This window comes from Microcebus murinus, chromosome 10, assembly GCF_040939455.1.
Source record: "Microcebus murinus isolate Inina chromosome 10, M.murinus_Inina_mat1.0, whole genome shotgun sequence".
NCBI lineage: Eukaryota > Metazoa > Chordata > Mammalia > Primates > Cheirogaleidae > Microcebus > Microcebus murinus.
Window position 1 is genome coordinate 6,374,104 of NC_134113.1, and position 23,875 is coordinate 6,397,978.

Below are 23,875 nucleotides of genomic sequence, written 5' to 3' on the forward strand. Positions count from 1 at the left end.
TGACGGGGCAGATGAGAAGGACTGCTCGTGTTCTTTACCGCTCCACGACAAAATGCACGGGTTGTGCAGATGCGCTGCGTAGCCACGCCCGTCACTAGGGCTTATTTTCGGGGTAGGCCTTCTATGGTGCAAATGCTTAGACATCCTGTGAGGGCTTAGTTTATGGGTAGGTCTTATTTTCGGGGAAACACAGTAGCTGTGCCCTCATGTGGTGGAAGGAGGAAGGGGACTCTCAGGCATCTTTCGTTAGGGCTCTAATCCCATCATGAGGGCTCCACCCTCACGGCCAACTTATGAATTCTGGGGAGCCACAACCATTCAGAGTGTAGCAGAGGGTCTCCTAAGCCAGGGGACAGGCTGACAGCATCTGGGTTAAAAGCATGGAGAGGATGGAAGATGAAAGGTGGAGCATTGGCCCGCCATGCCATGGGAGTCAGAGAGGACGAGGAGGGAGGGAGCCCGCGAAGGCGCCGAGGGTGGCCAGGGAGGCCCCAGGAGAACCAGGCAAGCAGGAGTCGGGCAAGCCAAGGGAGGAAGGCGCTTCACAGGGACAGGAGGAACACTGCTGGAGGGGCGAGAACCACGAGGATGAGACTTGGGCATGGGCCCTAGTAACATGGACACAAGGGGACCCAGAGGGCGGGTGAGTGAGGGGGCAAGAGCCTGCCCAGCGGGGATTTAAGGGAGAGCCGGAGGCGAGGGACTGCAGCCTGCCTGTGGACAGCTCTGGGGACTTCTGCCACACCGGGAAGGAGAAAGTGAGGCAGTGGCTGCTGGAGGAGGAGGAAGGTGGTGAGAGGGATTTTGGGTTCCCTATTTAGTTGTAAGATGGGAAAGTGTTTGAGGGAAGGATCCTGGGAGAGGAGAGAGGGTGGAATTGCAGACCTGACCTATGTTGGCTTGAGGGATGAGGACCTGTGGACAGGTGGAGGGGTGGTCCCAGGAGGAGGAGGGGCGGGAGCCAGGTCAGAAGGGGGAGGGGCCGCTGGTGGGAATTTTCTACGGTTCCCTCATTCAAAGCATATTTATTGGGCACCTACTAAGTGCCAGGCAGAACAGAGTGTTTCCATTTTCTCGGTGGCCTGGGCACCAGGTGGGCAGAGGGGTGAGGCTGGGCAAGGGGCAGGTGAAGACAAAGACAGAGAAGAGGGGGAGGGGAAAGGACCAGTGGCCTTACGGACACCTGGAAATTGTAAAGGTTCTGGGTCTTTGAGTGCAGCTTTTTGGTCTTTTGACTGAATCCAACTTTTACAGAACAAATCCTTTACATCCAGGGGTTTGTTCTGCAAGGTTTGGATTCGGTCGAAGGGCCGCACTTGGAGATCTGGAAGGCCACATGTGGCCTAGAGGCCGCAGGTTCCCCACCCCTGTTTCAAGCAAATAGCTGAAATTCAGTAAATTACTGGGATGACGTAAGCAGAGCATTTAGCTCGGTCCCTTAAGTGCTTTGCTCCCGTCCGTCCGCGGCGGTGGCATCTGGCAGACCCGGGTTTAAAGGGCAATAAAATCCCTGGACATTCCACGGTACTTAATCGCTCTGCACCTCAGTTTTCTCATCTGTGAAATGGGGAAATGGGATAATAAACTCCTAGTGTCAGCGCTGGGAGTCACCGCGAGCGCTCGAAACCCGTGGGCGCGCGGGGAGGTGACCATCGGCCCGGCCGGGCCTACAGGAGGGCGCGCGGCGCCTCGGGGGACCCGGGCCCGCGGGGCCGGGCGTGGCGCGAGGCGGGGCGGTGTTGACCCCGCCCCGGGCAAGAGGGCCGGCTCTGCTCTCGCCCGCCAGCTCCCGGCCACTGCCCTCCTGCGGGCCGCTCGTCCGCTGCCGGCCGCCGCGGGAACCGGAGGTACAGGGGGCCGCGCCGGGGTGCGGCGGGCGGGGGCGCCCGGGCCGGGTGGGGACGGGGCGCTCCGCGAGGGGAGGGTCGGGTGGGGTCGGCGGCCGCCCAGCCCGGCCACCTGTTCCGGAGGCGACATTTGTGCTCGCACCAACCCGCGCGGCGGCCCCGGCCGCGCGCTGCGCCCAAGTTGAGCGCGGCGGCCGCCCGGGAGCCCCGGCCCCGCGTAGAGGGCGCGCCCGCCGAGATGAGACGCGGGGTCCGAGTGCGGCTCCGCACGCGCTGCGACCTTGGGCGGGCCGCGCCGCTCTGCGCGGGGGCGCGGAGTCGCCCGGGGAGGCCGGGGCGCCTGGCCGTGCTCGCCCGGGGCCCGAGGGCCGCGGCCGGGGAGGGCCGGGGCGGCGGCAGGAGGGGCGCCGGGCCCCTGGGGATGCTGCGCCCGGCCGCGCCCGCGAGGGAGGCCGCAGGTGGACGCGGAGGGCGCGAGGCGGGCAGAGCCGGCTGGCGCCGCCGGCCGAGCGCTCCCTCTCGGGTCCGCGGCCGCCCTCCCCTCCCGCTTATCCCACCGGCGAAGGTTCGGCTCCAAGTGGGAGCAGTGCCGCGCGGGGCAGGTCCTGGCGGGGAGATCCGGCCCAGAGCCCACCCGCTTCGCTGCTAGGGCGAGTCCCCGTGCCTCAGTTTCCTCAGCTGGAGGTAGACGTTCCCACCTCCTCGACAGACTCCGCCGAGCGCTGGCTCTGAGAGAGTTAAAGAGCTGTGTACCCGCACCCGCCCTCTCTCGGGACCCCCTTCTGCTCCCGGCTCCCCCTCCCCCAGGCCTAGCGTTTCCCGCGGGCCCCTGGGGTCCCTGAGCCTCGTCCAGCAGGTGTGCCGGGAGCCCCTGGGTGTCCCGGCCCAGCCTGCCCCTCCGCAGCCGCAGGGCCCAGACCGGCCTCCCCGCGCCACGCCTTCCCCAGGCCCCCGCCCGGCTACTCTGTTTCCACAGCCGGAATCCCCCACGGCGGAGCCCAGATCAAAGGCCAAAACACAACAGTCAAGAAAGGGAGCAGGGAGACGGCATCGTCTCCGGAATTAGCTCTTCTCCCCAGCTTTTTCTAAAGCCTCCGGTACCTGCTGTCTGCCGGGACGCCTCGGTATTAGCGGACACACTCCAAAACGGAGTCTTCCTTGTGCCAAGTGAGGCCCTACAGCTGCCTGGGGCAGTGGGTTGTTTCTGGTGCGCGTGATGGGCCCCAGGGCAGCGTAGGACAGGGTGGCAGAATCTCTGCAGGTGGCTTGTGTGGAACATGAGGAGGTTGTGTGTGACCCACCACGTCAGTCCCAGCAACCCCCAGACGCCTGGCCGTGGGGTCCTGGGTCCAGGCCTCCATGGACCCAGGGCTGCAGGGCATGCAGGTCCCCAAAGGTGATGGCAGGTAGATGGCTCCTATGGAGTGAGCACTTCACTCTCCCCAGCTGCCTTCCAGCACGCCCAAGTATGCTCACACTCCTTCTGCAGCCTGGGCTTTCATGGGCTTACCCCTCCCCTCCCCCTCCTCCCCTCCCCCTCCTCCCCTCCCCCTCCTCCCCTCCCCCTCCTCCCCTCCCCCTCCTCCCCTCCCCCTCCTCCCCTCCTCCTCCTCCCCTCCTCCTCCTCCCCTCCTCCTCCTGCTTCCCCTCCCATTCCATCCAGATTGGAAGCCCCTGGAGAGAAGGAATCTCGCCTTAATCCCAGCGCCTACCTGACACCTGTAGGCACTTACTAAATGTTGCTTGAATGAATTAAGTGAAAGAAGTAGGAAAAATAATTCTATATTTGCATACTTGGAGATAACTATTGTTTAAAATTTCAGGGGTTTTTTGCCAGGCTTTTTAGAAACATTTTTTATATATTTGAATATTTTTTCTATATAATTTTTCCATTAGCATCATTTCATGAATATTCTCCACCCCTCAAATCAAACATTTTTTTATATTTCTCCATGCTTACATCTTGTTATATCATATTTAGTTAATGGATCTCCTTTGACATTTGGGGTTTTTATTTTTTTTTTTTTTTTTTTTTTTTTTTTGAGACAGAGTCTCGCTTTGTTGTCCAGGCTAGAGTGAGTGCCGTGGCGTCAGCCTAGCTCACAGCAACCTCAAACTCCTGGGCTCCAGTGATCCTCCTGCCTCAGCCTCCCGAGTAGCTGGGAATACAGGCATGCGCCACCATGCCCGGCTAATTTTTTTATATATATATCAGTTGGCCAATTAATTTCTTTCTATTTATAGTAGAGACGGGGTCTCGCTCTTGCTCAGGCTGGTTTTGAACTCCTGACCTTGAGCAATCCGCCCGCCTCGGCCTCCCAAGAGCTAGGATTACAGGCGTGAGCCACAGCGCCCGGCCAACATTTGGGGTTTTTAGAAAAACATTTGGGTCTTTTAGATAATGTTACATTGAATCTATGCATACATTTATACATTGCCAGATTTTTCCTAGAAAGGAATTAACCTGGTAGTCGGTGTGTATGAACTTCTAGAATGGCTGTACCTAGACCCAGCTAGCTCTCCGAGGCACTGTGCATTGCATGCTCGGGCTGCCGGTGTGTATTTATTTCCTAGAAATGAAATTCCTAGATCAAAGAGTAGGATCTGGGATCTTTGTATGTTGCGTATTGATTTGTTTGAGCTCATCAATGAGGTTTGTGCCCCTTGTTTGGTCTCTTTGTGGCAAGGATCTTTTCCCAGGCTGTCGTTGGCTTGTATTTTTGCTTCTGCCTGTGTGTATGTAGCAAGTTTTTTATTTTTATTTTACTTTATCTGTATGTGTGCTTTCCGATGAGGGAGGCTTGGCTGCATTTATTAGCTCATGGAAAGAGCCAGAAGGCAGCGAGGCTGAGGCTGGGGGAGGGGCAGGTCAGGAGACTGAGGTCCCAGGGAGCAGGAGGTGGGAGGGAGTCAGCCCTGCTCCAGAGGGACCTTCTGAGCTGGTGAGAGGGAGGCTGGGAGGACACTCTGTGGACTGGCTTTGACACCCTTAGGGAGATGAAAAGTGAGTGGGAGGAGAACTGGGCCAGCCTGGTCCCCTCCTTTCTGGGGGTAGCAGGTGTTACCACTCCCACCTACAGACTGAAGGGACTGGAAGGGCCTCACTGGGGTCAGGCCGATGGTGAGCGGCAGGGCTGGGTTAGGAGTAGACTCGCCCCCTCCCCGTACCATCCACAGGCACTTGGCCCTCTCCAGCCTCCGTTTCTCGTGGCTGTGGGGCAGCGGCTCCTTACTGTGGCTCTTAGGGAGCAGGTGGCCCTTCCTCCCCTGTCTGCGCCTTTGTCTTCCCTCTGGGCGGATCCCAGCAGGGCGGGAGCTTCCAGCTGCGCAGACTTGGCCACAGGACTAGTGGAGCCCTCTTCCCTTCCAGGCTGGTGCCTGCACACCCTCCCCTGTGCCCGCACGCCCTCCCACCACAGCCCCCGAGTTAGGACGTGACATGGGGGAAGTGGTCTGTCTGCACATTCTCTGGAAAGGCTTGATTTGAAAGGGCAGAAGTCGTTGGCCCCCATTGGCTTCTCCCCAGGGGTCTCCACGGTGGGAGGTGAGCTTTCAGCTGAGCTCCTACCAGGTGCCAGACTCGGTGTAACCTCATCTTATTGGAGCCTCTCAGCCAGCCTGCACTATTGTTCCCATTTTACAGATAAACAAACTGAGACTCAGCATCAAGCGCCTCTTCTTCATTGAGATCGAACTCCAGCCCCAGCGCAGTCCCAGGTGAACTGGGCTGGGCTACAGCAGATCCCTTTCACCTGGCAAAGGGCGTCGGAACCTCAGCTGTGCCTCGGTTTCCTCAGCTCTTACACTGTAGTTGGTGAGGAGGCCCCACCACCCAGAGATGTTGCGAGGATTAAACAAATGACTGAATGAAAACTACTTTGACCAGTGGCTGTGCATGGTCAGGCCCGGGGAAATACCCACCATTGTTGTTATTAAGCCACATAGCTTCGGCCTGACAGCGAGCTTTTAATAAATGTTAACTCAACAGGAGTGCAAGCCACACAGGCAGATTAAGCACTCACCGGATTAGGGGCTGGGCTGGTGGCCCACGCCTGCAGTCCTAGCACTCTGGAGGCTGAGGCTGGAGAACACTTGAGCCCAGGAGTTAGAGGCTGCAGTGAGTTATGATGATGCCACTGCACTCCAGCCTGGGTGACAGAGCAAGACCCTGTCTCAAAAATAAAACAACAACAACAACAACAAAAAACCGCTCAGCAGATTAGTAGAGGACAGTCACAAGACCCACCCCACCCGCTGCCCACGGGTCGAGAGTGTGGGGAGGTGGGCCTGACGCTGCAGCGGGGTGGTGGGAGGGGGCAGGTCAGAGCTGTGTATCTGAATCCTTAAGTTTCCTTTGACCCAAGGGGGTCATGTCCAGGAACCAATCCTATAGGTGTGGATAAGGACGTGCTCTAGGATGTCAGTGATGTTCGCCATGGTGGTGTTTATAAAGGCTGGAAGATGGAAACCACATTTCTGGTGGTCAGGATGGGATATGGGGGAAATGAAGGCAGGGACTGATTGCCCTAAGAAGGGATATAGGGTGGCCCTAGAAATTAGGGTGTGGTGCTATGGCAGACTGTGAAGGGCATGGCATATTTTTCCACACAGCTTTAGTGAGGTATAATTTACACATCACTGCATATATGCAGTTCATTGAGTTTTAGGAAATGTATACAACTACCACCATCTAGTCATAGAGCACAAGGGCCCAGCATATTTTTTGTTGTTGTTGTTGTTGTTTTTTTTAATGTCACTATATCCTTTTTTTTTTTATTATTTTGGCATATTATGGGGGTACAGATTTTAAGGTTTCAATAAATGCCCATTTCCCCCCCTCCCCCCAAAAGTCTGAGTCTCCATCATGACCATCCCCCAGATGGTGCACATCTCACTCATTATGTATGTATATACCCGCCCCCCTCCCACCTGCCCAATACCCTATTACTGTAGCACCTATGTGTCCACTTAGGTGCTACTCAGTTAATACCAGTTTTCTGGAGAATATATCTGGTGCTTGTTTTTCCATTCTTGGGATACTTCACTTAGTAGTATGGGTTCTAGCTCTAACCAGGAAAATATAAGATGTGCTATATCACCATTGTTTCTTAGAGCTGAATAGTACTCCATGGTGTACATATACCACATTTTATTAATCCATTCTTGGATTGATGGGCACTTGGGCTGTTTCCACAGCCTTGCAATTATGAATTGTGCTGCTATAAACATTCGAGTGCAGGTGTCTTTTTTGTAGAGTGTCACTGGATCATTTGGGTAGATGCCCAGCAATGGGATTGCTGGATCAAATGGTAGATTCACTTGTATCGCTTTAAGGTATCTCCATATTGCTTTCCACACAGGTTGAACCAGTTTGCAGTCCCACCAGCAGTGTAGGAGTGTTCCTCTCTCTCCGCAACCACGTTGTTGTTTTTTTAGACAGAGTCTCACTGTCGCCCTGGCCAGAGTGCTGTGGCATCAGCCTAGCTCACAACAACCTCAAACTCCTGGGCTCGAGCAATCCTGCCTCAGCCTCCCGAGTAGCTGGGACTACAGGCATGCACCACTGTACCTGGCTAATTTTTTCTATATATTGTTAGCTGGCCAATTAATTTCTTTCTATTTTTAAGTAGAGACAGGGTCTCACTCTTACTCAGGCTGGTTTTGAACTCCTGACCTTGAGCTATCCTCCTGCCTTGGCCTCCCAGAGTGCTAGGATTACAGGCGTGAGCCACTTCGCCCAGCCAGCGTATTTTTAAAATAAAAATTAAGCGTGGTATAGAACAGTATGTGTAACAGGATCTCCTTTTGTGCGTCTGCCTGTCTGCAATCTGCAAACATTACGCTGTGAGAACAGAAGCATCCGATAAGGACTGGAGAGAACAATATGTGACAGCAACAACAGGAGCACTCTCTTGTGCAGGTCACAGGAAGACTGGCCATGCCCTGTGCTCCTGCCTAAAGTCTTTTTTTTTTTTGAGACAGAGTCTCGCTTTGTTGCCCAGGCTAGACTGAGTGCCGTGGCGTCAGCCTAGCTCACAGCAACCTCAAACTCCTGGGCTCAAGTAATCCTCCTGCCTCAGCCTCCCAAGTAGCTGGGACTACAGGCATGCGCCACCATGCCCAGCTAATTTTTTCTATGTATATTAGTTGGCCAATTAATTTCTTTCTATTTATAGTAGAGACGGGGGTCTCGCTCTTGCTCAGGCTGGTTTCGAACTCCTGACCTGGAGCAATCCGCCCACCTCGGCCTCCCAGAGTAGCTAGGATTACAGGCGTGAGCCACCAGACCCGGCCTAAAGTCTTTAAATAAAGAGCAAAGTAGGAAGTATCACAGCAAGGTGGTGACTAGTAACCCCCAAAACACATATGACCCCCCCATTAACACTGGCCCCTCGGGGATCCTGCCTCCCGCCCCTCGTTCCTGTACAGCCTCCGTGAAAATACACAGACGGTGCTCAAAGCTGCGGAGACAGAACTGAAGTCACCCATAATTCTTGCAACCAGAAACAGAGCCCTGATAGCATTGTGGTAAATTCTTGGCAGATGGCCACTCTTGCATATTATGGTTGGGAGCTTCCTAGGGAGGGAACGGCGGGACATTTTGGAGGGCGGAAGAGCGTGTTGCAGAAGCTGGTGCTCCTAGAGCATAGTGGGTTGGGGCGACAGGGAGGAGGTCGGTTTTCCTATCCCGTTTTTATCATTTACGGAGGCATCGGGAGTGTCAGGGTGGCTCTGCTTCACCTGCCACATGTTTGCGGTGTGTGCTCGCCGTGGCCAGGTCCTCCCTAATTTTGATGTCATTTGCGATCTGAGGTGGGGTGGGCAGTGTCTGGCTCAGCTCCCACTCTTCTCTGCTCCCAGTATGCTCAAGGTCAAATTCACCAGTCATTCCCAATAGCACCCCCACCTCCTGCGGGGGACTGTCTGTGGACGAGGCTTACACCCCTACCCGTGCACAAGTGACCACAAGCTCTGCGCGGTGCTGGGACCCAGCCCACAGCCACCCCTGAAGGTGGCCTGCTCTGCTCACCAGGGCAGGGCGGACCGAGGGGGAAGGGGGCAGACACACTGGCATTCAGATCCTGCCCCCAAAGTCACCTTCCCTCTCTGTAGCTCAGTTTTCTCATCCAAGAAATGGGGGCATGCTGGTGGCTGTGAAGGCTAAGGAAGGCCGTGAAGGCTAAGGAAGGCCGTGAAGGCTACCTCCTACCTGTGGAGGTAACGAAGGAACAGTGCTTGGCCAGGTGGCTGATGCGGGTTGCGTTCTGGGCAAGGGGACGCTCTTCTTACTATGGTTGGCAGGTTCCTGGAGGGACATTTTGGGAAGAGGGAAGAGCATGTTGTAAAAATCTGCAGCTCCCAGAGCCTAAGGGGCTTGAGCCAAGGGGCAGCAGTCAGCACGGGTGGTCTAGAAGGTGTAGTGGCAGGGAGAGGGATGGGGGACGTGCCCATAGGGCCTCAGCATGTGTGGTGGGGGCCGCCACCATTGTCGCCTGTAGTTTAGTGGTTCAGTCCCCCAAAGCAGCCAGATCTTAAAGATCTCTAAGATACGAGTCACACTGTATCTTAAAGTTCTCTCAGATACAAGTCACATTCCCCGCTCAAAATCATTCCAATCAAAAAGGCGAGTCTTACAGTGGCCCTCAAGGCCCCCCATGGCCTGCCCTCCCCTCCCCATATGTCTCTGGCCGCCTCTCTTGGTGCCTTCCGCGTGCTCTGCTGTTCTGTGGGTACTCAGGCACACTCCTGCCAGGGCCTGTGCACTCCCTGGTCCCCCTCCTTCCTGAGCTGCAGGTCCCCAAGTGTCCCCACTGCTTTCCTGCTTCAGGTCTCAGGACAAACGTACAAACGTCCGCTTTGCAGAGGGGCCCTCCCCAACCCATCATTACAAAGTAGCCTCCCCCTCCCCTGCTGTGCGTTTCTCCATAGCACATATTGCCACCTAATGTATTTCTTTATTTACAAAAAAAAATTTAGGTGCAGGGTCTCGCCCTGTTGCCCAGGCTGGAGCGCAGTGACACCATCATAGCTCACTGCAGCCTCGAACTCCTGGGCTCACGCTATCCTCTTGCCTCAGCCTCCGGAAGTGCTGGGACTACAGGTGTGCACCACCACACCCAGCCAATGTATTTCTTTCCTTGTCGATTTTCTTCCTCTAGAATGTCAGCACCATGAAGCCAGTGACTGTCTCTTCACTGCTATGTGTATTCCCAGGCCTCCGAGCAGGGCCTGCCACCACACGGGTGCTCAGGCACGTGTTGAGTGAGGATCCAGGTGCCAGGGGCTTGCCCCGTCTCTTTCCAAGCTGACTTCTTGCTCAGGTTGAGCAGGAACTCCCCTATGAATGAATTGCCCTCCCTCCTGACCTCATTGTCTGTGCCCTTGGCCTTGACATCAGGGGACAGGGGACACTCTTAAGAGGTCATTGATGTCTACTCCTGATGGAATGGACAGAACCAGTGCCCGGAGACCAGGTTAGGAAGGTCTTTCGAGAAGGGTCCTAAGAGATTATCTTTTCCAAGCTCTTTATTTTACAGATGAAGAGATTGGGGCTCAGAGTTGGGGGGCAGGTCATACTACAAGGTCACAGAGCAAGTGTGTAGAAGGCGGAAACCAGGTCCCTTGCTGAGACAATATCCAGTTAGCAAATTATTATCAATATTGAGAGTAAAAACCACCCAGTACTGGTGAAGCTGGGAAGAGGGGGTGAGGACTTTCCTTTGCTGCCCATTATATTTAATTTTAATGCAGTAAAAAGGGAGAAAGTGAAGTAACATGGGAACTTCCTTTGAAGTAGAGTGAACTCAGGACTCTTCTAATTCAGACCGAAATTTCTAGATGCCCTTTCCATGGGCATTTCATTTGCTAGGCATAATTTTATCTGATGAGGAGCTTTGCCTGCTCCTTGCATCTCTGTGATCTCTGCATAGTAAGTGACCAAGACAGACAACTCATCGGCACCCAGCCACCTCGGCACTGTGGGATATCCTGTGTGCACCTGTGCATGTGCCCAGAGTGCATGTAGGAGCCTAGATTCATGGTGACTTATTGCTCCTGAACTGAGCGTAAAACCCAGGCAGGGGCTGCACACAGTGGTGGATGCCTGTAATTTCAGGGCTTTGGGAGGCCGAGCCAGAAGGATTGCTTGAGCCCAGGAGTTGGAGGCTGCAGTGAGCTGTCATCATGCCACTGAACTTCAGCCTAGGCAACAGAGAAAGATCCTGTCTCTGTAAAAAAAAAAAAAAAAAAAAAAAGGAAAGGGATTCCACGATTTCACCCAGCCCCTGAGAAGCCAGCAGCAGCCAGCCGGATCTTCAGTACAGCCTCCAAAACAGAGCAAGCGGGAGTGACCCTGGGGGGGGGGGATGGTCTCAGGGAAGGAAGAAAGGCACTCTTGGGACTGGTACATACTCAGGTACTTTACTATGAAGAGTCAAAGGTGTGTGACTTTATTTTGTATCCTCAGATGGTGAGATATTAATTACATTTTCTAACAGTTATAATTTGTATCTGTACATGGTTTACAGTTTGCAAACAGCATTCTCCTGGATTAGTTACCATATTTGATCTTGGCTTTGTGGGCAGGACAGGGATCATTTACGCATTCCTTCAAAAAAAAAATGTGCATTGAGCACCTACTATGTGCTGGGCCCTGGGGATGTGATCCTGAGTAAAAGTGGCTTTGGACCCTGCCCTCCTTCCATGGTATTCGTGTGTTATTGTTTATTTAATCAGCCTCTTTGAGAAAGACCTTGGATTGTTTCTAATCTTTTGCAATTGCAAACAAATCTGTGGCATGGTACAAATGTCACTTATCCTATAGGATAAAATCCTCAGAGCGGGACTGCACGTTGAAAGGATAAGTGCCTGTGTAATTTTGATAGATGTTGAATGGCCCTGCAGTGCCGATCGGTGCTGCCTGTAGGCACGCCTGCCGGCAGCGTAAGAGCATGCCCTTTCCCACAGCCTGGCCGGAGCACGCTCAGTGTTTGCAGTTTTGCCAATCTGCTAGCTGAGAGATTCTATCTGCGTGTTTCAGTTTGCATTTCTCTCACTTAGAAAAAGATCCAATCTTGCTTGTTTAGGGGTCATATGCTACATGTGTGTGAACTGTCCTTTGCTCATTTCCTTTGGGACGTTGGTTTTTTTCTCCTTGATTTCTGGGCACTCTCTATATATCAGGAAAATTACACCTTTGTGATATGAGGTCCTCGTGAGTTGTTGCAGGTTGTCACTTCTGTTTTGACTTTCTTGTTGGTATTTTGGAGGAGGAAATGGGGAAGATTTTAGGGAAGGAGTTGTTGTTTTTGAGTAGTCACATCTATTTATCTTTTCTTTTCTTTTCTATGGTTTCTGGAGTTTAGACATAATTAGGAAAACCTTCCCAACAACAAAGTTATAAATCAATCCACGCATGTTGTGTTGTGTACGTTTCTGGGTTTTATTATTTGCATTTGGAGTTTATCCTGGGGCATGTCATTTTTCCCCGTGGCTACCCCTCATCGCCCAGCATCTTACATTAAACGGCCCAGTTTACCCTCCTGATTCGAGCTGCTGCCTTCCTTCGTTGTATAGGAAAGTACCATATTATTTCTGTGTTTCCTTTGCTTTGTTAGTCTGTTCATATGCTGACACTACGTTGCTTTAATTATCAAAGCCTTACAGGATATTTACTAGCTAAAGGGCCAGCCAGTCCTTCCTTTTTTGTTCTGCCTATCAGTTCTTGTTTATTTTTCTGTGTGGGCTTCAGGGTCAAATTGTCTAATTCCATAATCACATGCAATTCATAAATTGGCTTAGAGAAAATGGACATCTTCACGAAGCCAAGTCTTCCAGCCAGAAGTTCCGTGTGTCTTTTCCATTTGTTCAAGCTTACTTTGTGTTTTGGGGGGACTTTAAAATTTTGCTAACATGGATTTTGAACAACTTTTGTTAAGTTTAACTCCAAGTATTGTGGCCGTTGTTGTAAGTGGAGTCTTCTCTTTCATTATATCTTCTAACTGCCTGTTGTTTAGTGTGCACGTACATATTCTACCACCTTCTGCTATGCTTTTATTATTTGTAGTTTTTCGATAGTTTCTCTTGACTTCTCCAGGTATACAATAATAATATGATATGACAATAGCAATTGCTTTAACTATTTCTGTTCAATTTTTATGCCTCTAATTTCTTTCTCCTGTCAAATAGCTTTGATGAGTCAATATAATAATGTTAGTGATGATGTGTGAAACTGAGTACTCAAGTTCTCGCCTGAGTATGAAGTCACCTCCTGGCTTTTGTGTTGATCTATGTAATTTTGTCAAATGTTTTTTAGTGTCATTGGGGCTGACCATTTTTCTCTTTAGATCTATTAATATAATGATTTATATTCATGATTTCCTAATATTGAATCATCCTTACATTCCCCGGAATAAACCCCACTTGGTTTAGATATTTTATTTTAATGTGCTTCTGAATTTTTTTTTTTTTTTTTTTGAAACCAAGTCTCACTCTGTCGCTCGGGCTAGAGTGCCGTGGTGTCAGCCTAGCTCACAGCAACCTCAAACTCCTGGGCTCAAGCAATCCTTCTGCCTCAGCCTCCCGAGTAGCTGGGACGACAGGTTCACACCACCACGCCCAGCTAAAACAATTTAAAACTTATGTGTTATTTAAGAGTTTGCTAGAATTCACTCTAAAAATGTTTTGCTCTGGTGCTTGTGTTTTGCAATGGTAGCTGGTTTATAGTAGGTGGCAGTTGGCCTGTGTAAACTATCTCTTCTGGGATCAGTTTTGATTTATTATATTTATCCAGAAATTATTTTAATCAGGTTTCAAATTTTATTTGCCAATTACAATCTTATCATTTAAAAATGATGTTTCTTTGGTGATTTTCCCATTGGGCATTTCTCAGTTTGTATGGGAGGCTTTCTCCCCAGTCCCCTACCTGCTGTGTTCTTGATTAGGTTAGTTAGTGGTTTGTATATTTCATTGGCGTTTTTCTAAAGAGCCAGCTTTTTACTTTGTTTCTTAGTTCAACTGCTTATCTGTTTCCTAATTTATTTCTGCTTTAATCTTTTTTAATACTTTCCATATTCTTTCTGTTTATTTTGTGGTTCTTTAATATTTTTAGACTGGTACTTTGTTTATTTGTACCCTCTCTGTTTTACTTGTTACATGTATTGGAGGCTAGAAATACTCTTCTGATTATTTTGCTGTAGCTGTATCCTATAGATGTGGATATGTGGGGTTTTAATTATTTTTCTTTGCTATTAATAGAAATCCTGCAGATTCAGTTTGTATTTCCTTTTTGATCTAAGAGTTGCTGAAGAGAGACTTTTAAAATTTACTGATTTTTAAATTCATTTCTAGTCATACTGTCTTGTAATCATAAATTTTTTTTTTTTTTTTTTTTTGAGACAGTCTCACTCTGTTGCCAGGGCTATTAGTGCCGTGGCATCATCATAGCTCACAGCAACCTCAAACTCCTGGGCTCACGCGATCCTCCTGCCTCAGCCTCCCGAGTAGCTGGGACTACAGGCATGTCCGGCTAATTTTTTCTATATATATTTTTAGTTGGTCAATTAATTTCCATCTATTTATAGTAGAGACGGGGTGTCGCTCAGTCTAGTTTTGAACTCCTGAACTAGAGCAATCCACCCGCCTCGGCCTCCCAGAATGCTAGGATTACAGGTGTGAGCCACCATGCCCAGCCCCGGCTAATTTTTTTTTTTTTACATTTTTGGATGTTATTGAGATCTACTTTGTAGACTGAATGTGGTCAGCTTTCATGGCTGTTCCAGTAGCTCAGCTCTTGAAAACAAAGTATATCTATTGTTAAGATAGAGAAGTTAAAATATTGTAGTACCTTTCTATTTTATTTCAGGTTTTCTGTTGGGTCTACTTAATGATTCTTGGACTGTGAGAGGTGAATTAAAATCTCTTATTCGTGTGTTTCAATCTATTTATGTTCATATCCCTGTAATTTCTCCTTCCTGGAAATTGCTGCAGTGTTATTGAGAGCATTATGAATTATACGCTTAGCATTACAAATTGCCCTTGTTTGGCTCGTGCAGTGGAGTCAGTCATGAATTTTCATTGTCTGGTATGGAGATTACGGCCCCAGCTTTGCTTTTGAGTGTATTGCCTTTAAACCTTTGCTTGTTCTTCTCCTTTTGCCCGTTCTACATTCCTTTGCTTAGGTGTGTCTCATGAATGCAGCATAGAGTGGGTTTCTTGTCTTGAGATCTAATCTAAAAATCCTTTTCGTTTTAAAGATCAGTGAGTCAAACCTGTTTATATTTATCGTATGGCAGGTTTCTTTACTCTTCCCTGTTGTGCGTGCGTGTGTGTGTGTGTGTGTGTGTGTGTGGCATATTCTTTCACAGTGTGGCCTATTTTAGGAAGTGTATCAGAAGGGCAGTCCTTGGGGTATGTAGGAAGGCCTGTATTTTTGTTCAGATGGTTACATTTGTATTTATACCTTCTTATAATGCTCCCAGGTCCCTCTTTTTTTTAGACAATTTCTGTTATGAACGACAGTAAATTTAATTTGTTTCCTCTTCATTCTTCCTCCCCTTGCTCTTGTCACTACCCCATTTTAGCTGAGGCCGTGTTGAGTGAGGTGTAGTGTTTCTATTCTCACGGCTCTGCGGGCTCTGGGAGCTCCGGCAGGTGGTGTCCATGACAGTGACCGTTGCCTACTCTTGCAATGACATGCTGGGCGCGGTGGCTCACGCCTGTAATCCTAGCACTCTGGGAGGCTGAGGCGGGAGGATTGGTTGATCGCTTGAGGTCAGGAGTTTGAGACCAGCCTGAGCAAAAGCAAGACCAGTCTCTATTAAATATAGAAAAAATTAGCCAGGCGTGGTGGCACATGCCCATAGTCCCAGCTACTCGGGAGGCTGAGGCAGGAGGATTGCTTGAGCCCAGGAGTTTGAGGTTGCTGTGAGCTAGGCTGACGCCAGGGCACTCACTCTAGCCCAGGTGACAGAATGAGACTCCATCTCAAAAAAAACCTGCCACAGGGGCCAGGCGTGGTGGCTCATGCCTATAATCCTGGCCACTCTGGGAGCCAGACGGGCAGATCACTCAAGGTCAAGAATTCAAAACCAGCCTGAGCAAAAGCGAGACCCGGTCTCTACTAAAATTAGGAAGAAATTAATTGGCCAAATAAAAATATATAGAAAAAATTAGCCAGGCATGGTGGCGCATGCCTGTAGTCTCAGCCACTTCTGCTGAGGCAGAAGGATCACTCGAGCCCAGGAGTTTGAGGTTGCTGTGAGCTAGGCTGACGCCACGGCACTCTAGCCTGGGCAACAGAGTGAGACTCTGTCTCAAAAAAAAAAATTAAAAAATAAAAATGATTTAAGAAAAAAATTCAAAAAGAAACAAAGTATAAGAAATCAAATTTGTAAACATTTCAAAAAAAATTATGTGTCAAAAAACAAAAACAAAAAACCCGGAGAAGAGGCGTCGGCAGCTTAGAAGATAATTATGGAGACAATAGTGAAGCACTCTTTTAAGAAATGCTACAGCACCATGCTCTTTTACTTTTCTTTTTTCTTTTTTTCGAGACAGAGTCTCACTCTGTGACCCTCACTGGGGGGGTCAGGCCAAACCCCAGGCACCGCGCTGACCCCAGCCTTTTGGGCCAGGATCTCCTGACTCCACTAGGGTTGTTCTCACCACGTGGAAGAATGCAGCAGGCTCCCCTGCCTCCACTGTCTGCGTGAAGCCTTATGACCCTGTGTCACCTACCGTGTCCCCAACCCCGAGCCTCCCATCCCAGTGAGTCCAGGTTTCCTCTTCCTGCCACTGGGCATGAGGAGTTGGTTCCTTAGGGTGGGGGCCCAGGTCCTTGACAGCAGCTGCCCATCAGGTCCCTTTGGTCTTGCCAGCATGGCCCTGGCCCCGTCTCTCTCTGTCTCCTTCCACTGCAGCCTGCCCTGGTGTGATGTCTTGGGGTCAGGGACTAGGGGCAGCATCCCTGTGTCTACTGGGACAGGGGGAGGGAGAGAGACCCTAACCTGGCAGGGCAGCAGAGAGAGAGGTAGGCAGGGACAGTAGGAAGAAGACACCAGGAGAGGATGAGACATTTATTGGTGGATTGATTGAAGTCATCAGAAGTTTCATTCATTAACTTTTAGGCTCTCCTTTCTCTCAGCTTGGGGTGTGCCTTCGGTTTCAGAGAGGGGGGCCCCCTCTGCTGCTGTCCCTGACATCTGTTCTTCCATGTGTTGGTTTGACAGCCGAGTTCAAGTCCTGCCTTTGCTGCTGATTCTCTGTGTGGTTTACAGCCTCACTCCCCTCTGTGAACCTCAGTTTCCCCACTCTAGAGTGAGCAGGTAGACCAGGTTGTCTCCAGCTAAGGATGTTCTGTGACTCCTGAACACAGACACAGCTCCGGCTGTCCCCGAGTTATGCCTCATCGGCATAACTGCCGAGCCCTTACTGCCTGCCGCCCGTGCAAGCCCCAAAGGACATTGTCCTCATTAGGAGGACAGAGGAGCGCCTGCCGCTTAGGACTCGGAGACTGAAAAGCAGACGGCCACTCCCGGAGGGCCGAGGGCCGTGCTGGACACGCTGGTTCTGTCCGATCCCCCCATGGGGTGCTGAGTCCCCACGCCCTAGGGAGGCACGGTCACACCCCTACCCAGGAGTGGCCTGTGTGCAGTTACCGGCGTGGGTTGGTGTGGGCCTCTGTGTTAGAGGAACAGAATCAGTAGGTGAGAAGATAAGAGATGTCCCAGCCCAGCAGCCAGGCAGAGGAGGGCGAGCTCCTCCGTCCTCCGCCTTTTGTTCTACCCGGGCCCCCCGTCGGGGGAGGGCCCAGCTGCTTAACTGGATCCACCCTCCCAGACACGCCCGGGAATAGCGTGCAGTCTGGCACCCCTGCGGCCCAGTCAGGCTGACACGTAAGACTAGCCATCACGGCCCCACCTCCTGAGCTGGCACAGGTGTCTCTGAAGGCCGCCCCGGCCCCGGCGCTCCCGTGGGTCAGGCCCAGGCCTTCATTGCGGCTGCCTCATAGCCCAGCCTCTTCCTCGCCCTCACAGGGACCCAGAGTGGCTCTCCGCGGCTCAGGCTGCTGAAGGGAATGCCGGGTGATGTGACCAGGAGGGATGGGGAGCGGGGGGGCCACTCACGCCAAGTCACCAGGGACAGCTCTTCTGAGGATGGGACCCCTGAAGCCGAGACTGCAAGACATCGGTGCACAGGGCATGAGTGAGACCCCGGTTCTAATCCCAGCTCTGTTTCTGACCTTCTTTGTGACCTTGGCTAAGTCACTTCACTCCCTGAGCCTTGGTTTCCCCATCCGTGACATGAGAACCAGCTTCCTTCTTCACAAGTGCTCTGAGGCTCCAGGACAGAAACAGAGAAAGGGAAGGCAATTGTAGTGGGGTGAATAGTGGCCTCAAAAAAAAGATAATGAAGCCTGAGTAATATAGCGAGACTCCGTCTAGACAAAAAATTAAAAAATTAACCAGGCATAGTCGTGTGTGCCTGTAGTCCCAGCTACTCGGGAGGCTGAGGCAGGAGGATTGCTTGAGCCCAGGAGTTTGAGGTCGCTGTGAGCTAGGCTGATGCCACAGCACTCTAGCCGGGGCAACAGAGCGAGACCCCGTCTCAAAAAGAAGAAGATGATAACCCTGGAAACTATGACTATGACCTCATTTGGATAGAGTCTTTGTAGATGTTTGTGGGATTTTTTTTTTTGGTGGGTTTTTTTGTTTTTGATAGATGTTATTAAGGATTTGAGATGAGCAAATCATCCCAGAGTACCTGTAAATCCAACGACAAGTGTCCTCAGAAGAGACGGAAGAGAAGACCCACGTAGAAGGCCACACAAAGATGGAGGCAGGGATTGGGGCAACGCAGCCACAGCCCGGCAGCGCCTGGAGCCACGGGCGCCAGAAGGGGCGGGGAAGGGCCTTCCTCTAGAGGCTGAGGGGAGTGCGGGCCCTCCGACACCTGGACTGGGGGCTTCTGCCCTCCAGAACTGCGAGAGAATAAATGTCTGTGTTGAGACAGCGAGTTGGTGGTCATCTGTTTGGCAGCCACAGGACGCTAGTGCAGGGAGCTTGACCAAGGCCTGGGCCCCTCTGTGTCTGCTCTGTGTTCCGGGAGGAAGCTGCTGGGGTTCGTGCATCCTACCGCGAGGCCTCTGAGGGGCAGGAGGCCGGGGGTCCTGCCCTGGCTCCGCCCTCGCGCTTCTGTGACACCTTGCCTGCGTCTGTTGGCCTCTTCTGGCTTCTGTGTCCCCCCACAAGAACATCTGAATCTCCAGGGGCCCAGCTCCGGCCTCTGGGAGCCACTCGGTTGGCACCCAGCCTGGGGGTGGGCTCGGTGGGGACCCAGGCTGACCACTCCCGTGACTCTGTCTTGTTGAGTCTTGGTCAGCCAGTGCTGGGCTGAGCTGGGGTGGACACGGGAACCCAGAGAGAGCCAGAGGGGCAGCTGCCCAGTGTGGGGGCAGCTGAGGCTATAGGCCACGACCAGGAGATGGGCACCAGGTTGGGAGCCTTTTCTAGGCACAAGGGCCTGGCCAGCAGGGCTCCGTTCCAGCCTTGGGCCCTCTGTCTCCACTGCCATGAACTTCTCTTCAGCCTTCATGTCTACTCTGATGAAGGGCTGGAGCAGCAGAGCGACCGCTAACTGGGAATGGCCCCCGCTGCAGGGCGGGAAGGGGCGAGCTGGAGGAAGAGAAAGCAGCAGAGACATGCCAGGCTCAGCTGACGGGCCCAGGACTTGGGCTGCAGCTGTGAGGCCCACCCAGGGGCCCAGGAGCATGCTTTGGACCTGAGGTCACACGGGTATTGGGCTCTGGCCAACTTGGCCCCATACACAGTTTCTATTCCTGGGTCTTGGGCTCCGACACCAAATATGGCGCGGCCCAAGTCTGGCGCCCCCACCTGTGGTCAGGCGTGGTTTAGGTGCCATGTCCTGCCCCGCGCTGGGCCCAGACCGCACCCACCCCACTCCACAGCTGTCGGCCCACTCCAGCGCTACAGGCCGCAAAGCAGCCAGGGGCTTCCCCCATAGCTGGCCAGCTGCCCGTCCACCCATCGGTGTGGTCCACATTGGGTTAAAGATAACTCAGGACCAAAATAGCCCCTGTCCCTGCAGGAGAAAGACGGGGGTGGGGACACAGAATCTCGCTTTACACCGCAGCTCTGTGCTCCGGACCTTGCTGGAGATCCTGGGCAGCCCCCAGCTGTGATCCCAGCTTCTCTCTGGCTCAGTGATCTGCTCGTTCATCGACTCCCCCCACGTGTCACTTACTGACGCGCTCACTCCTGAGCTCGTTCCCTGCCTCACTGACCATTCCCTGGTTCACTCGGTCACTACATACCCACCCCGTACTGAGAGCCGGGCGCCGTCCTGCGGTTCTAGATGCTGAACCACACACACAGCTCGCGAAGCATACCCGTCCTCACGGGGCTTTCCAAGTAGATAACCAAAACAGGAAGTAAAATGTGCCATTAGATTTGGTGCTGGGGAGAGGACACTGGAGAGGGGCTGAAATTCTTCAGGGACCGGGGAGGGCCCCGGTGGGAGGGCGATTTTGAGTGCAGAGCTGAGTGAGGGAGGCCCCGTGAGCACCTGTGGGAAGGACGTGCCCAGGGGCAGCGTGAGGGCCAAGAACGAGACAGGAGGCAGGTGTGGCCGGGACAGAGGCAGCGGGGAGAGGCGTGGGACACGGGGTCAGGCTGCACTGGACCCTCAGCCTGGGACCTGGGCCCCCCATCATTCAGTGTGTGGCCGACTTGTATTTTCAAAGTGTCGTGTGAGCTGGCTGCGAGAGTGTTGCTGTGTTCCCGCCGGGTGTCCTCCGCTGGGCACGGGACAGTGGTGCAGACGCACATGTGACACTTGCCCCAAGGTGCTCCAGGAGGTCCAGAGCCACCACCGCCTCCTCCATCTGACTCTCCCCGCTCACCAAGTGTCACTCGTCCTTGTCTGTTTCCAGATGGCCCCACCAGCCTGAGCGCCTCCCCGGCCGTGCAGGGCCCACCCGTTCCTAAGTGTTTCCCGAGGGGCTGAGCCAGTGAATGAGCCAGTGAACGAGTGAGCCCCAGGCCCAGCCAGCCTGTGTGGCTTCGAGGACGAGGCCCCTGAGAGCCAGCGCCCCGCCTCACTCCTTCTTCTCGCTGTCTTCTGCAGATGGACCTGCCGGCGCCGCCAGCGCGGGCACGGGCTGTCTTCACGTTGGCAGAGGGGTCCGGCTGCTGAGCCGACGCGTGTCTCCAGGAGGCCTGCGGGCCGCCCGAGTCCCTGCCTGTCTGCGATGGGCCACCCAGCCGGTCAGTTCCAGTCTTCAGTGTTCCTGCCCTCGCCCCGAGGAGGGGCCCAGCCCCCTGCTCCAGCCCCAGGCTCGGGCTGTGGATGGGCCTACGAGGGGTTGCCCCCCTGAGCACCGGGCTGCACCCGGTCCTTCAACTTCTCTCTGCCCAAGTTCCCAGGCCCCTAGGAAAGGGTGCAGCTGCCCCTGGGATGGCTGAGGGCGGAGCGGGTGTGACAGGTAGAAGGCACTGAGTGGGTGGTGGCAGGATCACTACTAATAGTTCAGGTCCACGTGCCCTGAGGCCTCCCGCACACCAGGTGCATCTGCGGTGCCCTTACTCCAGGCAGGGTGGTGCGGTGGTGACAGCAGAAGCCCGAGGCGGGTGGCCTGAGTTCTAGCCCCTGCCTTGACACTTGCCATGGGAGTCTGCATGAAGCACCGAACTTCTCTGTGCCTCCGTTTCCTTGTCGGTAAGCTGGGTGTGGTGATTGCCACCCTGCAGCAGGTGGAAGGGGGTCAACAAGTTCCTGTGTGTGAAATTCTTAAAGTCACTTGGCACGTACAGGATGGGCAGCCAGTGCTTATTGCAAGTGTGACACTGTAGCCCCTGAGTGGGCTCCAGTGTTCCTATCCTGTAGGTGGGAAGACTGAGGTGCAGAGAGCTCCGTGGCCTGCCCCAGGTTACCAGCCCCACACCCAGGAGCACGGCCCATGCCTCTCCTGTTCCGGGCACCCGGGAATGTTTGTGGTTACTGGCCAAGCAGACATCACCAGGCGAGAGTGAGGGTCCGAGGGCAATAGTACTGGTCAAGGTCATGGACTGCAGCGTAACCTCCCTGTCCCTTTTCCACTCCTAGCGAGCCAGTGCCCAGGCCTGCCGGAGCTCCAGGCTTCAAGCCGACAGTCATCAAGGCTGCTTAGCCGTCCACCCTCGGATCAACCCAGGCCTGGTTCGTGGAGCTGAGGGACGCATGAGCTGGGCCTCAAATCCCAGGCGGCCAGCCCCAACAGGCGGAGGGGGCCGGGCCTCGCCAGGGAGAGCGCCCTGTGCCCCACGTGGCCAAGCCATCGCTTCTGACAGTCCTTTGGGAGCTCCCAGGTGTGCTTCAGAGGGCAACGTGTCCCTGCTCAGACCTCAGTCCATGGCCACTGCGCTCCCGTTTTGCAGGTGAGCAGCTGGCAGGCTGGGACGCAAGCCCAGGCCCGTCTGGCCCTGGAGCCGTGGCTCTGGAAGCTGGTGTTGGCTCCGGCTGGTTTCGTGGGAGACATTTTTCTTGTGGGTTGGGAATGCCACCGGCCTGCCTGAAAGGTGACGCTCCTCTCCTGCAGACCAGCCAGTTCCCGCTGGAGGCTCCTGGTGAGATCTGGGAGACCATGTTCAAGGCCCCCGACCTCCTGCTGCGGCTGCTGCGGGGCGGCCCGAGGCAGCGGGTCTGCACCCTGTTCATCATCGGCTTCAAGTTCACGTTTTTTGTCTCCATCATGATCTACTGGCACACTGTGGGAGAGCCCAAGGACCAGGGACAACTCTATAACCTGCCTGCAGACATCCCCTGCCCCCCGTTGGCACCCCCCACCCCGCTCTCCAGCACCCCCGCTGCAGGCCACATCTTCTTCCTGGAGACTTCGGACCGGACCAACCCCAACTTCCTGTTCATGTGCTCAGTGGAGTCGGCCGCCAGGACTCACCCCGAGTCCCGGGTGACGGTCCTCATGAAGGGGCTGCCTGGCGGCAACGCCTCCCTGCCCCGGCACCTGGGCCTCTCGCTTCTGGGCTGCTTCCCCAACGTGCAGATGCTCCCGCTGGACCTGGAGGAGCTGTTCCGGGACACGCCGCTGGCGGCCTGGTACGCGGCCGCGCGGGGGCGCTGGGAGCCCTACCTGCTGCCGGTGCTGTCCGACGCCTGCAGGATCGCGCTCATGTGGAAGTTCGGGGGCATCTACCTGGACACGGACTTCATCGTCCTCAAGAGCCTGCGGAACCTGACCAACGTGCTGGGCACGCAGTCGCGCTACGTCCTCAACGGCGCCTTCCTGGCCTTCGAGCGCCGGCACGCGTTCATGGCGCTGTGCATGCGTGACTTCGTGGCCCACTACAACGGCTGGATCTGGGGCCACCAGGGCCCGCAGCTGCTCACGCGGGTCTTCAAGAAGTGGTGCTCCATCCGCAGCCTGAGCGAGAGCCGCTCCTGCCGCGGCGTCACCACCCTCCCCCCCGAGGCCTTCTACCCCGTCCCCTGGCAGAGCTGGAAGAAGTACTTTGAGGACACCAGCCCCGAGGAGCTGGCCCGGCTGCTCAACGCCACCTACGCCGTGCACGTGTGGAACAAGAAGAGCCAGGGCACGCACTTCGAGGCCACGTCCGGGGTGTTGCTGGCCCAGCTCCACGCCCGCTACTGCCCCACCACGCACGAGGCCATGAAGATGTACCTGTGAAGGGCTCACCAGGCCACCGCCCCATCCACTCCGGATGGAGTAGAGTGCCCGGCCTCCCTTCCCTGGGGGAAGGTGGCAGGGCCTGTGACAGGGAGGTGTGAGCTGGGGCCACTGGCCGGGCCAGGCTGTTGAGGAGTCGTTGCTGGAGCAACACAGCAGGCCCTGGGGACAGCCCCTTCGAGCCTGGGAGGCTGTGAACACCCATGGGCCAGTGCCCTGTCTCAGGCCAGTGCCAACAAGCAGCACCAGCGCCAGCTGGAGTGAGGCCGGTAAGGGTCCCAGGCCTTCTGGACGACAGGCAAGAAGAGCGGACCCCAGAGCACCTCCC

General features: G+C 54.0%; 1 protein-coding gene and 1 long non-coding RNA gene across 2 annotated transcripts; both read left to right on the forward strand.

Annotated features, from left to right (window-relative positions):
- The first annotated feature begins 1,817 nt into the window (after window positions 1-1,817).
- On the forward strand, window positions 1,818-6,558 carry LOC142873262 (uncharacterized). Its single transcript, XR_012921300.1, has 3 exons — window positions 1,818-1,847; window positions 2,824-3,014; window positions 5,491-6,558. It is a non-coding gene; the product is annotated as an uncharacterized LOC142873262 (long non-coding RNA).
- A 14,436-nt stretch (window positions 6,559-20,994) lies between these two features.
- A4GALT (alpha 1,4-galactosyltransferase (P1PK blood group)) lies at window positions 20,995-23,649 on the forward strand. Its single transcript, XM_012741723.3, has 2 exons — window positions 20,995-21,130; window positions 21,969-23,649. Exon 2 carries the CDS (start codon window positions 22,399-22,401, stop codon window positions 23,545-23,547), a length of 1,149 nt encoding a protein of 382 aa, XP_012597177.2. The 5' UTR covers window positions 20,995-21,130; window positions 21,969-22,398; the 3' UTR covers window positions 23,548-23,649.
- The last annotated feature ends 226 nt before the right edge of the window (window positions 23,650-23,875 follow it).

Coding starts and splice junctions, on each gene's coding strand:
- A4GALT (XM_012741723.3), top strand. CDS start 22,399: ATGCCACCGGCCTGCCTGAAAGGTGACGCTCCTCTCCTGCAGACCAGC.